The sequence below is a fragment of the Nelumbo nucifera genome, chromosome 1 (assembly GCF_055504915.1).
Source record: "Nelumbo nucifera cultivar China Antique chromosome 1, China Antique-T2T, whole genome shotgun sequence".
NCBI lineage: Eukaryota > Viridiplantae > Streptophyta > Magnoliopsida > Proteales > Nelumbonaceae > Nelumbo > Nelumbo nucifera.
In genome coordinates this window covers 142,444,435-142,462,339 of record NC_142649.1, presented here as the reverse complement: position 1 = coordinate 142,462,339, position 17,905 = coordinate 142,444,435, and the positions used below count along the sequence as shown (strand labels likewise).

The 17,905-nt window shown below is 35.7% G+C and overlaps 1 protein-coding gene across 3 annotated transcripts in view; it reads left to right on the top strand.

Moving 5' to 3' along the window:
* Nucleotides 1-17,905, top strand: part of LOC104585690 (pentatricopeptide repeat-containing protein At4g04790, mitochondrial-like) — an 89,983-nt gene that overhangs the window by 35,757 nt on the left and 36,321 nt on the right. For 2 of the 3 annotated variants that reach the window (XM_088894524.1, XM_010242651.3), the window contains exons 6-11: nucleotides 856-963; nucleotides 4,027-4,140; nucleotides 5,226-5,321; nucleotides 5,660-5,758; nucleotides 8,705-8,824; nucleotides 9,745-9,849. In XM_088894524.1, coding sequence (XP_088750650.1) covers nucleotides 856-963; nucleotides 4,027-4,140; nucleotides 5,226-5,321; nucleotides 5,660-5,758; nucleotides 8,705-8,824; nucleotides 9,745-9,849 — 642 coding nt within the window. The remainder of the gene's footprint in view (nucleotides 1-855; nucleotides 964-4,026; nucleotides 4,141-5,225; nucleotides 5,322-5,659; nucleotides 5,759-8,704; nucleotides 8,825-9,744; nucleotides 9,850-17,905) is intronic. The other variant, XM_088894523.1, reaches the window with a different exon arrangement.

Here is a 17,905-nt window from a genome sequence, read left to right as displayed (position 1 = left end):
GCGTCAGTAATAAGAGTAAGAAATGTAAGCATTAATAGAAAGGTTTAGGTCACAGATGCTAGCGTAAAAAAAGAGATGCTTATATGTAATTCATTTTTTATTTCATGACCAATAAAATTTAATGATTAGTACTAACATACCATTAACTTTTGAAAAATCTAATTCTCTCTAATTTGACTCTTCAAACCACTATGAACCTTCAAGAAAATTATTCCCATTCCTTATACACCAACAAGCTGGAAAATAATTTGAAAGACTCAAAAATATCAATACATACATCACCTAGAACTATGGAATTACCACTAGTTCAAGAATGTGAAGAAATTTGGTTTGTTCTTCCATGGTATCTTTCTTTGCTTCTGCACTTTCTTCATCAATTATGTCAATATTGATGTCTTCACTTCTAAGGTTATGCACTTTTGAACCATTGAAAAATGTTTCAGGCTTTCAGTGCTGAGATTCTGTGGCAAATTACCAGCCAGAATTGGAACAAGGACAAGAATTGCATTCTGAGTGACTGGATTTCAGCATCTTGGTTCTTCCATAATTTTTTATTTCTCTTTTTGCTAGGGTTAGGTAATCATTTTTAACCAGAAACGTAATACACAAGTAATGTTGTCAGTATGAGGCTATCTTATCTCTCTCTTTCTCTCTTGTTAACAAGAGTTTTTTTTTTCAATAAGTTACTGTTTCCTTTTGATCTGTATTTTAAGCATTTTCATAGTATTTGAAGCTTACTATGCAGTCATTTGTTCTTTTCTTCCTAATGCAAGGTTATTCTATCCATTGTATGTGCCTTTAATTTTTTTTTTTTTTGTTATGATCTCCTTGTGTGCTGACTATTCAATTTTGAAGGTTGAGGACATTGCTTTGAAGTTCAGGGACTTGCATGAGATGCTCGAAGTAACACCTTCATCCACATCATATGAGAAGCTCATTATGTATTGCTGTGATTCATGTAAGGTATGATCAGCCTTATTATCTAAGAATTAAATCTATTGCAAGTAATACTTTTATTCTTCAAACTTGTTGGAGATAAGGGTTTTTTGTAGTGCTAAGAAAAGGAGGATAGCAAAAGATCCAATTAGAAGACACTGGGAATTTTCGATTTTCAGTGACTGATATAATAAGTGCGTGGAATGAAGTGGCACAGTCCTCTAAAGAAAAGCTTAGGGTGATCATGGAATGGAAACCCCCAGCAAGTAATAAAATAAGGCCAAATTTTGATGGGAGTTCCATGGGAAATCTGGGAATGGCAGGTATTGGAGATGGTTCTAGAGATTCTTTAAGCAGGTTTATGGTTTTGTATTTGGGACCTATAGGGGATGGAGATTCACTGAAAGCAGAACTGATGGATTTGTTGCAAGGTTTAAGGTTTGGTAAGTTATCTCCTGGAAGTAGAAGGGAGTCTAGTTATCTCCTGTACAAGCAGTATTTGTCATGTGCCTTGAATCTATAGGCATGCTCTAGGGAAATAGAAAGCCTGTCAAAGGAGTTGAATACCCCCTTCAATTGGGTAAGACGCACTCTGCAAATAGGATATGTGGTAGTTAGAAAAACAGGGAGTTTATAGCCAATAGCTGTTTTGGGCATTGTTGTAACTCTTTATTTGGGCATTGGTTTATTAACTATTTGTACATTTAGGTGGGTGAGTATCTAATCTGTTGTACATAACTTCATTCACCAATTAATAAAATTTCTTGCCGATCCAAAAAAGATCCATTTAGAAGACAAAGGAGGACTTGGCAATCTCAGGGTTTCTTGACATGTAACAAGAAAAATTTTATTAAGGGAAAAAAGAACTGAATACAGCCTAACGGCAGGTGTTAAGATGACACCTCCAAAACCACAAACTACTTCTAACCACCTAGAACAACAAAAAGCAGGGAGAGAAAACAAGAAATTACACCACTCTTGCACAGCAACCGCAACACCAATGACACAGATACTAGGCATAGGTCAAACTTACACCACTCTTCTGGGCCTCCTTTCTCATCCCAAAATTCTCCCCCTAAAGCTTCAGGAACCTTTCTCAAGCTTTTTCTTATTTCCTCTTTCTCTTGAATACTTGGGCTGCGTTTTGTTTGTGGGAAGATTTTGGTGGGATGGGATGGGATGGGAAAGGGAAAATGGGTGGAAAATTTTCATGTTCCATTGTTTGGTTGCAAAAGGGAAAATAGTGGGAAAATCCACCTTAGTAATATTTTTATTATTTTATATTGTACTATTATTAATTATTAATATTTTAATCAAACAATCTTATAATTAATTAATATTGATAATTATCTAATTAATTATTAATTAAGAATTAATATTTTAAAATATATTTTATTAATATTTACTCTGAATTAATTAATAATTTTATTTTTACTATTAGTTATTTTTATTGAATCATTAATTAGATTAACAATAAAATCCTTATTTATTTATTTATTAATTACTTAATTAATTATTAACTATTTTTTGTTAATTTTAATTAGTTATTAATACTATTTATTATTTATTATTTTATTATTAATTAGATATTAATTATTTAAAATTCATAGTTATTTAATTGGTTATTTAAAATTCATAGTTTATAAGTTATTATTAATATTATGTTTTATTAATACCCATGAATTAATTAATAATTTTAATATTTTAATATTAGTTATTCATAAATTATCAAATTATTTTTCATTGATAAATTATTTTTAATTAAACTATTAATTATAAAATAATTATTTAATGATTTAATTCATTAGTAAATTAGTTAATTATTAAATTTTTTGTTATTAGTTCTTAATTATTTAGTAATATTTTTATGATGTAGTAGTTTGTTGTTAATTATTATTTTCTAATTAATTACTAAAATTAATTAATATTTTAATTTTTATTACTTTATATTTTATTATTAATATTTTATTTTATTAATACTTATGACCTAATTATAGTAGAAATCTGCTGAATTAAAAAATCTGTAAAAGAAAAGATATTTTCTTGAAGAAGAGGAGAGAGAGAAGAAGAAGAGGAAGAGGAAGAAATTTGAGAAAGAAAAAGAGAGCTTAATTCTGGCCGCCCCCTTCACTAGTATTTATATTAAAAATATAAAGTGGAGTGCAATGACTAATATGCCCTTATAGGGCGGAAGCATCTAAAAACACATAAAAGACTTAGGAAACAATCAACAAAGGACCTAACATAAATGCTGTGGTCCCCACTTCCTTTCTGACAATTAACATATAAAAAAATTAACCGTTAAATCTACACAAAACTGATTAAATCCTCAACAATTATTATGTTAATTTTTTATTATAAAAAATTAGGTATTAAATAATTTATTGATTCATATTTGTTTATTTTAAGTTATTTATTAATTTTTTTAATTAAATTATTTTATTATTATGTCTTTAAATAATTAATAATTTATTTATGGGTCATGGGTCAAGTATTAACTCTTAAAAATACTACAAGGAATGTGTTTGTTTTTGTTAAATAATTTTCCTCCTACATCCCCACTTGTTTCCCACCAAAATGGTGGGACTCCACATCCCAAGAATTGTGATCTATATTCCCAACTTTTGCCATCCCATCTCATGATACCCCACAAACCAAACATGGGAAGGAAGGAATATTCCAGATTTTCCCTTCTCATCCCACAAACCAAATGGAGCCTTATAAGATGTTTTATCTGGGCAAGGAGCTACTAGAATCCTATTATACTGGGGGGTTGTTTCTTTGATGCGGCAGGGGGGGGGGGGTTAATTTCTAGCTTGTAACTTGCTAGAAAGATGGGGGAAAGGAAATTTGGGGTAGTGGAGGCTGACCTAATATTGTTGGGGTGGTAGGCACAAATACAACCTGTATGCTATTCCTTACTACAAATTAAAAAAAAAACCACTGTTTAGTTACTCATCAACAAAAAGTTTTTGGAGATGAGATTATTTTTTCCTGAGATGTTGTAGTGCCCTGAGGGAATCTATTTTTTTCCCTTCTACTTTTAGCTTCAACACTTCAAGTGATGGGCATATTTGTTTTTGTTTGCAGGTGCATGAAGCTCTGAGTTTAGTTGAGCAAATGTTTCAGTCGGGTTTGACCTTATCTGTGGACACCTTCAATTCCATTTTAAGGGCAAGTGGGGAGAGCTATGAATTTGATTTGGTAGGTCCTAATGGTTCTTTTTATATAAACCAAATGATAAGTTTGATGTCATTTCTGGTCTTATTTGTGTATGTCGTAATTGTTAAAGTGATATTTATCTTATTTGATAGTCATCAAGTGAAATTACAGTATGAAAATGTCCTTTTTCACCTTGCCTATGTGTATCTCCATGGAATCTTAGGATATCAACACATGAAATTTGCTTTTTTTTGGTTTTATATGAATTTTTCCATGAATGAATATGGGACTCACTGCATATATGATATCAGTTGTTGTGCAATATATGATTATCTAGGCATCAAAAGACATCCCCATGTGTTATACTTTCTTGTGCAATATATGATTATCTAGGCATCAAAAGACATCCCCATGTGTGATACTTTCACATGGATCACTGTTTTTATGCTTTTGGTCTTTCTTATTTCTGATCTTTAGTTGTTGAGTGGTTTATTATAATAGTGTGTAAGTTGTAGAGGTATTTCTGTCTCTTTGTATTAAACATAACATGTAAATGTTGGAAGAAGTCTGACTGCCCTTTTATTTATTTTTTTGATGGGTAACTTTGACTTTATATATTGAATATGGGAGAGAATAAAGAATGAAAAATGTACAAATATGCCAAGTATTTGTCATCTTAGTATGATCACTGCCACCTAATCCCCCCTTCTCATTTATTACGTTTCATAGTTCCTTAACTGTTCTCAAAGCAACTATGTATCTCTTTAGTTTTACCTGGGCATCTATTTTCTTCCTCTTATTTTCTCTTCTTCTCTTTTATTATTTCTCTTCTTTTTCTTCAGTTTGCTTACTCTGTATTAGTGAAATATTTTTAAATTCAATAGTTAGAAATGCTTGTTTAAATTTACCTATTCTTGAATTGTCTTTTCTTGCAACCTCTTTTGATGAATGTCCAGATTTCATATTTTAGAATCTTTTAATATGGATTATGGATCTACTATGTTATGTCTTCTAGTTATTTCTGCTATGTTTCCTGATATTGATCCTATATAAATGAAACCGCTTATTTGGAACTTGAATAAAATTTAAAATGTTCTATTTTACTTATTCCATATTTTTATCTGAAGGTTCATCAAATGTATTCAGCAATGCAACGTCATAACTTGAAGCCAAATGCTGAGACATTTAGGAGCATGATAAATTTATGTGTAAGAATGAAAGATGTAAGTTTACACATATGATTTTTTTCCCTTGTATTTGAATATATAGTTTCATTCTTGATTTTTAACAAAGGATAACATGAAGATAAGGGGAAAATAAATAGATATGGTCATTATTTCTTGAAAGTTTTCTTTTGGAGGAGGGTTAATCTGGCAAGTGCAACTATCCAACCATCAGCTGGAAAAAAAAAGAACCACACAGATACTCAAAGTATATAAACTTTAGTGGAAAAGAAGATCTCCAATACATGTCATCCCTCAATTCTACTAGAAGTTTTATGTATTTATTTTTTCTGAAATTGAGGTGTCTTTCATAAATCTTTTTCTTTTTCCCTTTGTAGTTTGAAGGTGCATATCAAATGTTAAAAGATTTGGAAGGAATGAATATAATGCCCACAACAAACATGTACAATGCCATAATGGCTGGATATTTTAGAGAGGTAAGTAATTTTATCTTGAGAGGCAAGAAGTTTCTTAGAGTTGTTTTATGATGCTATTCTGTTTTATTTGTTTATTTCTTACAGAAATCCAGAAGTTCCTTTTTTCTTTTTCCTGCACAAATTGTGTTTATATCTTTTTGTTTGTTACATGGTACATGATACAGGTGAATTCAATTATCTTCTATTGTTAGTTTTTGGTCAACCATTCCATTATGCTACTGTCATGCCTGAGCCATGAAAGGATTAAACATTACATAACATATATGTGTTGTATAAGTTGCTGCTTATGTGTTGATTGCATAGAAGCTTAAAGATTTTTTTTTTTTGTTGGAAGTTGCCAAATTGTCTGAAGGCAAAATCTTCGAGAACAATTAAAAAGAATCCTTAGATAAGTTGCTTCTTTTGGCCGCAATTATGAATAAACTCGAAGTTAGCTCTGGGGTCTCTATTTTCCGTTTTGATGATAAAAAGGCTATTCTGGTCTCTGGATACTGGTCCGGACTTGTTTGGGTTTTCATGAACTCGTTTGGTGTATGCATAGTTTTTAAGGCGCCAAGGTGAGGCTAGGTGACAGGGGGGCACCTTGTTGCCTAGTCGACGAGGCGGGCGCCTTGGCGATGGATTTTTTTTTTTAAGTAAAACCATATATCCTAGTGTAGTTCCCTAGGTTCCATAACCATCTTTCCTTCATAATTATTCATAATTTTCATAAGACAAGTATAAAGTTCATGTTTTAAGTTTAGAAAATCAACATTTTATGAGAAGAAAAGGAACAAAGGAAAGAAAATTCAAAAAATATAGGGGCTGAACCCCTACTTCTGTTATAGGAAAAGAAGAAAATAAAAGGTGGAAGAAGAAGATCTATAAGGAGAAAATGTGTTTGATTAGACAAAATTTTAAGTTCTACCCTTGCTTATTGGTTCAGGTTCTGAAATCTTTGAGGATTCGATCAAGGATCAAAACTTCGATACGACATGCCCTGTATCGGGTGTATTGTATTGTATCTTTGGTGCCCCAACACACATGTTTACAGGTGTTTTCGGGAACCCATATTTTAAAATAATATATATATATATATATTTAAAAATGAAATTGAAAACAAAGAAACAAATAGGGGGAGTATCGTTATAAGTATTGATACACCTCTGCCTATACACAGAGGTGTATCAATACTTTGAATCATGGGTTCGATATAGCAGTTAACAAGGTTCAAAGTATTGGAAATGCAAGGTATATTGGAAAGGTAATTTTAAGAGACGTATTGACATATGCTTTGGAAACACATAGATACGGACAAAAAATCAGGATACGCATGGATACACTAGAAAATCCAAAAAAATCCTTAGAAAATATGAACAACAATAAAAATGAGTTTTATATGATTCTAACTAATTTATTTAAACATAAAAATCATTCTTTAATGATTTATATAAAGTATCGGGATATAATTAGTAACTATCGAAAAATAATAAAAGATCTAAAATGTATGTGTGTGTATATATACTAATATTTATTTGAAGTCATTTATTAGTTAATATTTATTATATAGATTTAGATAATATTTATTATGTATACAAGTTAATATATACCTTAATTTTTAATAAATATATATAATTTGTATTCATCTTATTATTATATAAATATTAATAATCAAATTTTAGCATTTGTTGGGAAACATTCACAAGGCAAGAAAGATTACTTTAAGTATAAAAAAACATGTTTTAATAAGCAATTAAGGTTGGCATAATGGTTAATTAATTATTGTTGTAAGCAAATTACTTGTGTTCGAAAATTGTTACCTTCAGTTTGTGATTTTTAACACGTTATTTGACTTAGATAACATTTAATGACATATTAAATGTCGAAATTAAAGGTAACTCAATTGAGCATTTAATTAAATGATATTAGCATTTAGTGACGTCTCAAACTTAAGGCTTAATTAAAATTGATATTAATGAGAGGGAGAGAAGAGATGAATTAAATTTAAATTTAAAAAGGAGAGGGAAATTAAATTCGGCTGACGGTCTGATACGAGGCCGATACAAACGAAAAAGTACGAAGCCATCTAATTATACATGTTCCATGTATCAGAACTCTTTCGAAATGATACGTATCGACCAATACGTTGCGAAATTTAAAACCTTGGCAGTTAGCAATGTTTGTGTTGATTAAACCCTAACAAATAAGAAAATAATAAAAAGAAATTAGTACATAAACACATAAAATTAGTATTATAGTTTAATAATGCCTTTTTTATAGTTATATTGTCAAAAAATTTAAAATATAAAAGTATTTTATAACATAGTGCACAAAACTACTTGGCGACTGGGCGAGGCGAGTCTCCGAGGGCGCCTTGTCGCCTAGGCGTCACCTTGACAACTATGGGTGTATGGATTAAGAATTTAAGACCCTTGCATGGACTTGTTTAGGCTATGGGTGTAGAATTTAACTGAGGCAATGGTGCACTAAGCACACACCTTTTCAAAGGGGCTATGCCTGGGCCTAGGTGAGGCATAGGTCTTGAAATGCATCTTGCTTGTGTGCTTAGGTGCACTTTTTAAATCACTAACTATATTCCTTGAGACACCAACAAACTAGAATATAAATTCAAGAACTCTAAAAAACTAATATCGAAAACACCCAGAAATTATGAAATAGCCATTGGAGGAGGAATTGGGGGAAAACCATTGTTTCTTTCCCTGATTCCATTCCTGCATCACAATGTACAGAACCTCTGTAGGGTAGGGATTGATTTTTTATTGATAGTAAATGAAAAAGAAAATTCATCAAAATGAAAGAAATTTATGTTTTTGTTGTACTTTCTATATCTTAAAGAGGTCTACTATTTTGATTTTCTTGCACTATTTGTTTGAATTACCCCACTTGAAGTGGCACAGTCCTCTACTATTTGAGTTACTCCACTTGCTGACAAATTTCTTGTTGCAGAAAAATGTTCATGGTGGATTGATGGTTCTTAAGCAAATGGAACGTGCAGATGTAAAACCAGATTCTCATACATTCAGCTATTTAATTGGGAACTCTGGATGTGAAGAGGACATTATTAAGGTATTTGTTTCAGTAGCATTAAGTTTTTGGTGGGACCTGGAAAATTTTCTCAACATTCTAAAGATGATAACAAAGCATAAAAAATACCTATCTATCATCCTCATGGACTTTGCTTCCTCAAGTTGACTTGCCCGTTCTGCTTCTTGTTGAACATGTACAGCTTAGAGATTTCCTCTTTTTGGAACACTAACATCAGAGGGGGAAGTTGGACTATTTGCACTTTTCAATGCATATGGAACAGATATTGCTTAGATGTGTTATTTGGCCAGAAAATATTTCATTCCACAATAATTGGCTTCTAGGATCTTGGGCAACTTTCAGCTGTTCATGTTATCATTGAAAAATCTTTTTATTAGTCTTGTAGCATTTGGAGTCAACAGCAACCTAAATGGGAGTGATTAATACTACACAAACATAAGAAACCAAAAACAAATTGACACAAGTCATGTAATACCTGATGATGAAGTGATGAATGCCAATACCATATGGGTAATTTTGACATTTTCGTGCCTTTTATTAGAGGATTTTAATTGAGGGGGTCTACTTGCAACTGTCAGAAAATTCAAGGGAGGTGATTGCAATTACCTAACTTCAGGGAAGGTTTCAGCAACGGTCAGAAACTTCAGGGGAGGTTTGAGCAATTTACCCTAAAAATATTAGTACTATTCATAGAATCTCAGAAAGCTGGAGTGGCGACCTCCAGACTGAACTTTGGTTCTTGAAGTGCTTGCAGTATTATGAAGAAATGCAGTGTGATAAATTGTGTACCTGAGCCTTGTTTACATGCAAAAATGTATTGTTTAAATGGTTAATGGCGTAATGAGTTCATTTTTTTGAAAAATATTAGTATTGTTCATAGAATCTCAGAAAGTATGGAGTGACAATCTCCAGATTGAACTTGGTTCTTGAACTGCTTGCAGTATTATGAAGAAATGCAGCGTGATGGAGTTCAAGTGACAAAGCATATTTACATGGCACTTATAAATGCTTATGCAAATTGTGGACAATTTGATAAGGCAAAGCAGGTATGTTTGTGCATGGCACTTAAATTGCTAGAGTTTTTTTTTGGAATTAAAAATGCTGCATCTGAGATGTGCACTGAGATTTAGAGGAAAGGTTAGGGTCTATTGATCCATTCAGTAACATTTTTATCTTTTTCTAAAAAGCATGTAATTACATAAATATGCCTAACTATACCTCTCTATATCACAATACTCCCTGTTAATGTCGACTATGTAGGGGTATTTTTGTCTTTATGCTTATGTTTAAGTTGCTGATGTGCAAGGCTATGTTGGATCTTTTGTCCCTCTTTTAAGTAGGGGCACATGTGTCATTTCCAGAGTATTAGTAATATAAAAACATATCTGGCCGAATGGGAGGGGGGGGGGACTTTTCTCTCTTGTTTGAACCAGATTTTTCTCTCCCTTTCTTCTCTTCTCATCTTCTTCTTCTCTCTCTTTCTTTTACGTTGACTATTATCAGTCTAATAGGATTCAAGGGCATGCCGAATCCTAATATGGTATCAGAGCCAAACTGAGCAAATCGGATCTGCCCAGAATTCTGTTATTTGCGCAGCCAGTCTAGGGTTTTCCCTTGCTTTCTTCGCCATCAGTTGGAAATAAGGGAAAGGGCTGAAAAGGAAAGATCGCCCTCTCCCCTTGGAGTTTTGTATGCCTCCAGTTGTGCTGTTTGTGGTTGTTCGCCGCGATTTGTAAAAAGCCCTCCCTTAATCGATGAAGAGAAGAGGGCTGGTTCGTGTGGTGCAGTGGGTGCCTTGTGTGGTCTGATTTTCGGGTGATTAGGTAAGAGGTTTCTATGCAATTTCTTGTTGTGAATCTAATGATAAGTCTGCTTCAGATTGTATGGTGGGAATTCAGATTGTTGTGTGCTAGGGTTTATGCAAATTTCAGTGTGATTCGAAGGGGGAGTGGTTCTCAAACAGTGTGGTGAGTTTTCAGGTAGTCGTGGGGTAGGGTTGTGGTGTAGAGAGTGCAGTTTTCAGCAACAATACGTGCTGAAAACAGTGTGTTCAATGTGTAGTGTGGTTTAGTGTGCAGTGTGCCGAATTCAGCAATAATAGAATTCAGCAATGGGAGACAACAGTGACAACAAGACTAGTGTGATGGTCCCTACTGACTACCTGAATGTTTAGATGACCTCTATTAAACTGAATGGAGAAAACTATGTACCTTGGGCTAAATCTGTAGAAGTCTTTCTCAAGTCAAAGAAGAAGGTGAAACACATAAGGGAAGAAAAACCCTCCACTGATTCTCATTAGTATGATGACTGGGAACAAGAAGTTGCACAGATTATCACATGGTTATGGAACAATATGGAACCCAAGATTAGTGTAAATTTCATGTTTCTTGATATTGCCAAAGAAGTGTGGGACTATGCTAAGAAGTTGTATTCAGGTCAAGACAACACAACTAGAGTATATCAGTTGTATCAGGAATACTTTAATCTGCAACAGGGTAATCGGAGTCTTGAAGAGTACTATGCTAGTATGAGAAACATCCGTAATGAGTTGAATGTTTATCACCCCCTCATTTCTGATGTCAAAATTCAGCAACAACAGAGAGAACAACTAGATGCGACTCGATTTTTGGTGGGGCTGAAGTCTGAATATGAACCAATGTGGGCTCAAATACTAGGAGGATCAGCTCTCCCTTCCTTAGAAGAGGTGTTTGCTCGACTTGGGAGGATTTTTATTGGATCTACCGAGAACCCTAGTGTTTCCGACAGATCAACCTTTGCAGTATCAAGGGGCTGTGGTGTTAGAGGTGGAGCTCGGGGAGCTCAGTCTGGCCGTAGTGGTATCAGTGGACCGGTATATGGCCGGAGTAGTGGTGGTGGACCTACATATTACTGTGGTGGTGGTCGTACTTGAGGTCGAGATTCAAGGGGAGCCCGTGGCAGAGGACATAGTTCAGGTCTGAGGAGATGTACACATTGTGGTATGGATGGGCATACCTTTAATTATTGCTATGATTTGCATTGTCCACCTTCAACTTGGGCCAATCATGTCATGACTAGTGACAGTAGCTTCAGACAGGAGAGTCGTTCAGCTGATTAGATGCTCTCTACATCCACAGATGTTCCCGGGAAGGAGATGAGTGTTCCCCGTGATGAGTATGAGAGGTTTGTCCAGGCCAAATCTCAGTAGAACACGGCCACTTTCGCACACTCATGTATGGCTTGTCTGGCATCCACACCCAATCCTTGGATTATTGACTCCGGAGCCTCCGATCACATGACTAGAACTCCATGTGTGTTTTCTTCCCTCTTTTATTGCTCAACATCACAATCTGTTACCCTTGCTAATGGCTCTGCATCCTCCATTTGTGGTGTTGGTAATGTTAATGTAAAATAAGAGTAAACAGAGGAAGAAGAAGAATTTGTTATATTATTCATCAATCTCGTATGTATATATACAAGTTACAAATTCTATGTTAGGAAAGAAGACTAATCAAATTCCTACAAATCTGTCATACAATCAAGGTAAATCATATCTCCCTAGTATTTACTTCCTATTTTAGTTATACAGTCTGTAACATCATATCTCCCTAGTATTTACTTCCTATTTTAATTATGCAGTTTGTAACATCATCCTATTTTAATTATACAGTCTGTAACATCTTCCTATTTTAATTATACAGTCTGTAACACTCCCCCTCAAGCTGGAGCATAGATATTAATCATGCCTAGCTTGTTACAAAGATAATCAACCCTAACCCCATTAAGAGCCTTCGTGAAGATATCTCCCAATTGTTCTCATGTTTTCACATAACCTGTGGAAATCAAACCTTGCTGAATCTTTTCACGAACGAAATGGCAATCAATCTCGATATGCTTAGTTCGTTCATGAAAAACAGGATTAGATGCAATGTGAAGAGCAGCTTGGTTATCACACCACAACTTGGTTGGTACTGAAGTTTTAAGACCTACTTCAGTCAGAAGCTGATATATCCACATTATTTCACACACAGACTTGGCCATAGCTCTATATTCCGATTCTGCACTCGAACGTGAGACAACATTCTGCTTCTTGCTTTTCCATGAAACTAGATACCCTCCAACAAATACACAATAGCCTGAAGTAGACCTTCGATCTTCCTTGGATCTTGCCCAATCAGCATCTGAAAAACATTCAATTCTAGTATGACCATGATTGCCATACAAAATTCCTCGCCCAGGTGCTCCTTTTAAGTAGCACAAAATTTGTTCTACAGCTGTACAGTGATTAACTGTTGGAGAGGACATGTACTGAGTCACCACACTAACTGAATACGCAATATCTGGACGAGTTACAGTAAGATAATTCAACTTTCCAACCAATCTTCTATATCTCTCAGGATCTTCAAATAATTCACCATCTTTTGTGAGCTGTAAGTTAGGAATCATTGGAGTGCTACATGGCTTAGCTCCCAACTTTCCCGTCTCGGACAACAAGTCAAGTACATATTTCCTTTGAGATAAGAATATTCCCTTCTTGCTTCTTGTTACCTCAACACCCAAGAAGTATTTCAACATTCCCAAATCTTTGGTATGAAACTGAGTGTGGAGAAAGGATTTAAGGGATGAAATCCCTGTAGTATCACTCCCTGTAATGACAATATCATCCACATACACAACTAACAAAATGATGCCAGCAGCAGAGTGCTTGAAGAAAACAGAATGATCAGACTTACTTTTCTTCATACCAAAATTCTCGACTGCCTGACTAAACTTTCCAAACCAGGCGCGAGGACTCTGCTTCAACCCGTACAGAGACTTATGAAGATAGCAAACTTTTCCATACTCCCCCTGAGCAACAAAGCCAAGCGGTTGCTCCATATAAACTTCTTCTTGAAGATCCCCATGAAGAAAAGCATTCTTGATGTCTAACTGATGAAGGGGCCAATTATAAGTAGCTGCCATAGAAATAAACAACCTGACAGAAGTAAGTTTAGCAATAGGAGAAAAGGTATCAGAATAATCCACTCCATAAGTCTGAGCATATCCTTTAGCAACAAGACGGGCTTTCAATCGGGCAATGGACCCATCAGGATTGACTTTAACTGTAAACACCCATTTACACCCAATAGCCTCCTTATTTGAAGGTAAATTTACCAAGGTCCAAGTACCATTATCCTCTAAAGCATTCATCTCAATCATAGTATTATGCCATCCAGGGTGAGAAAGGGCTTCTTTAACAGTCTTAAGAATAGAGATAGAATCAAGAGATGCAATAAAAGAACAAGAAGAGGACGACAAATGATTATAAGACAAATGAAGATACTGGATAAGTACACTTACGCTTACCTTTACGAAGAGCAATAGGAAGATCATCATTAGAGACTGGTTCTGATGACGAAGGAATAGGATCAGTTGAGACTGGATCTGCCGACGAAGGAGCTGGTGCAGGACATGGATCCAAAGGGGTTGGTCGCCGAGAATAAACCTGTACTGTAGGTGGCTTAGGCCTGGCAGGAGCAGATTCAATACGATGTGAACCAGATGATGTGACAGTATAGATTAACAAATCATCATCCTCCCCCCGACTTGAATGAGGAGTAGATGGAAAGAAAGGTGTATCTTCTAGGAAATTAACATCACTTGACATAAGATATCTGTGAAGAGTAGGACAATAACATCTATACCCTTTTTGAACACGAGAATACCTAAGAAAAACACACTTCAAAGATTTTGGATCTAGTTTGGTAACCTGAGGATGAACATCCCGAACAAAGCATGTACACCCAAATACCCTAGGCTCAATAGGAAACAGTGTTTTATTTGGAAATAGAACATGATAAGGAGTCTTACCCTAAAGGACAGATGAAGACATATGGTTAATAAAAAAACATGTTGTGGAAACTGCATCAGCCCAGAAAGGTTTAGGAACCTTCATTTGAAATAACAAAGCTCTTGCAGTTTCAAGAAGGTGTCTATTTTTCCTTCAACAACCCCATTTTGAGATGGTGTATCTACACAAGAAGTTTGATGAAGAATGACATGCTGAAGCATGTAAGTTTGAAAGGATTCTAGCAAGTACTCCTTAGCATTATCACTTCTCAATATTTGTACAGAAACATTAAATTGAGTTTTAACTTTAGCACAGAAAGCAGAAAAATGAGAAAACACCTCAGAACGATTTTTCATTAAATATAACCATGTCATACGAGAGTAATCATCAACAAAAGCAACAAAATACTTAAACCCAGTTTTGGACTCAACTGGACACGGACCCCAAACATCTGAATGGACTAATTCAAAAGGAGCATTAGCTCGTTTATTGACTCTAGGACTCGAACTAAGACGATGGTGTTTAGCAAACTGACAAGATTCACAATTTAATGACGACAAATTCTGAAATTGAGGATAAATTTGCTTTAACACATGGAGAGAGGGGTGGCCCAACCGACAATGTGCTTCAAAAGGGGTTACAACTCCAGAACAGGCTATGGATCTTGGAACTTGTGTATCAAGGATGTAGAGACCTCCAGACTCATGTCCCTTACCATTAATCTTCTTCATCGTAAGATCCTGAAATAAACAATAATTAGGAAAAAATGAGACACAACAATTAAGTGTTAGACAGTTTTGTATGCCCTTAGCTTCAATCAGAATGATGTACTTTATGAGTTTATTGTAAATGAATAAAAGTGCATATTTGATTCATGTTCCCTTGGTATGTTTCTGTGTAATACCCTTAAACTGGACACTTAATGAGACTCGTGTTAGTTTAGAATGTTCACAGCCAGTGGGTCGGTCTGGGGAGACCTATCCTGATAAGGCTGACATTGTGGTGCCACCAAGTCGGTTGTGGCCTGTCTCAGCTGCCAGGGTGAGACCCTAGGCACATACAATGTAAGATTAATTGAATCTATGAACTGGACCAGATTTCCAGTATTGCCCTGGACCTTGGAGATTGATGGGCAAAACTGGAAAGTTACACCCGACCCCTAGACTCGATTATGATACTGCACTAGGTGTCGGATTGGGCTGTTTTTGATGTACCAATCAGTGAGATCCTTAGCGGGGGTCAAAACTTGGGTATGTTGGGACAGTCTGAGAATTCATCTGAGTGGGTGATCATAGTGACAGGATCAGCCCATTTTTCGGACAAAGGTAATGATCGGGGATGCACTCTCACTGATGGAAACCAAGACTGCCGACAGCCGATTTCAACCATTGAGATTTGTTTTGCAAAGTATATTTTATATGAGATATAAAAGTATATATATTATGGTTTCTAAAATGTTTGCAAGAAGGTTTTAATTCCCGGGATTCACATAAGTAGAGAGTGCAACGCTGTTCCTTGCAGCCGAGGGAGAGGTCCTCTCTTGTTGGCCAGTGTATGATCATTATGGGTTGAGGGGTTAAGTGTAAGACCGTTGAGGATAATGCCTGATGGGCTAATCTTGCATCTGCTCACAGTCCCTGGGTGTTATAAGGTGGCTTGGCCCAGGGACCACTTAGGGTAAGTGTTGGGCCCATAGAGCCTATAAAATGGTTTTCAGGGGGTGCACTGTCCATAACAGTGTATTCGGCCAGGCCTTGTAACAAAGGCTGGGCCAAACCCATGTGGCTGATGTGTAGATCAATGTTTGGGTCCTACGCCATAGAAGGAAGCCCAATTGGGCAGCAGTTAGGAAGGATAAGTGAGTACATAAGCTTAATGGGCCTAAAGCCCATTTCGAACTGGGCAATTTATTTAATTGATAATGAGGCGAATTCTGAGATGGATTAGCAGATAGGATAGGGTCTTGACCTTATCCACTCAGAGAGTCCAGATCTGAATGTGATTCAGATCTAGAATCCTCTTAATGAGATTAGGAGAAAGCTAATCTAATCTGCAGATAAGATAAGGGTTTAACGTTATCACCTAAAGAGAGGGCTGATCCAAATATGATTTGGATAAGCAGCTCCTAATGAGATTAGGAGCTGATCATTTAGGATTAACAAAAAGAAGAAGGGGGCGGCAGCCTAAAGAAGACACACATTCAGATCCTCTTGAGTGCTGAAATCACAAGAAGAGAGAATTCTTCACCCTGCGAATACTCTCTTGCCGCCGCCATTACCTTCAGTTCGATCTCCAGTTCTTGGGAGAAATCAAGATCTGATCTTGATACCAATCTTTTGGGAAAAGATTGATTGGAACTGTATTCACAAGCCATCCAGTTGATTCTTGCAAAGGGTCAAGTTCTTTTGGAAGAACGTTGCTGATTCTGCTCCATCCTGCACTGCGCCATCTTCAGTGGGAGCAGAGTTTGGATCCTCCTTGGGCGTGAACACCTCCATTGGGAGATACTGTTTCTCTGTATCAGGTACATCCTCCCTCCTACTCTTTTTGGTTCAGATCTGGTTTGGTTTATGGTTCAAGATTGATCCTTGAAAAATATGTTTTTCTAAATAGGGAATGCGATTCCCAGTTGAAGGGAGAGAAAAATTTTTGAAATTCGCCCCCTTATTCTGCAAGATCTGGGCGGCCATACGATGGATCTCTCATCCCTTCATTAAGGATACGAGTGAGTTTGCTAACAGAAAGTAAATTAAATAATAACTGTGGTAAACTAAGAACATATGACAAAGGAAGTGATGGTGTTGGACTAATTGTGCCAGACCCAATAACACAAGATGTTGACCCATCTGCTAAAGTAACAGGAGAGGTAGATTTATGTGACTGAAAGGTAGAAAACAGACTTGAATTACCTGTCATATGATCTGTAGCTCCAGAATCAATGACTCATTTTGAAGAGGAGGAAACAAGACATGTATTGGGTTTACCTGACTCGACGATGGCAGTAACAGGAGTAGATTGAGGTTTCAATGATTCTTGGTACTGAGCAAATTTGGCATATTCATCTGCAGACATCATAACAGACTTCTCAGGAGTATCCGTGGTGGATGCAATATGGGCTGATTGAGTTTTCTTATTCTGCAACTTCCTGCAATCCCGCTTCATATGTCTTGGCTTATGACAGTAATGACACACTATCTCTCCTAACTCTTGTCCACGAGTATTAGTATTCCTGTCATAGTTACTTGACCTACCACTACCACTCCTGTATTGTTGTCTCCCCGATTCAGATGTAT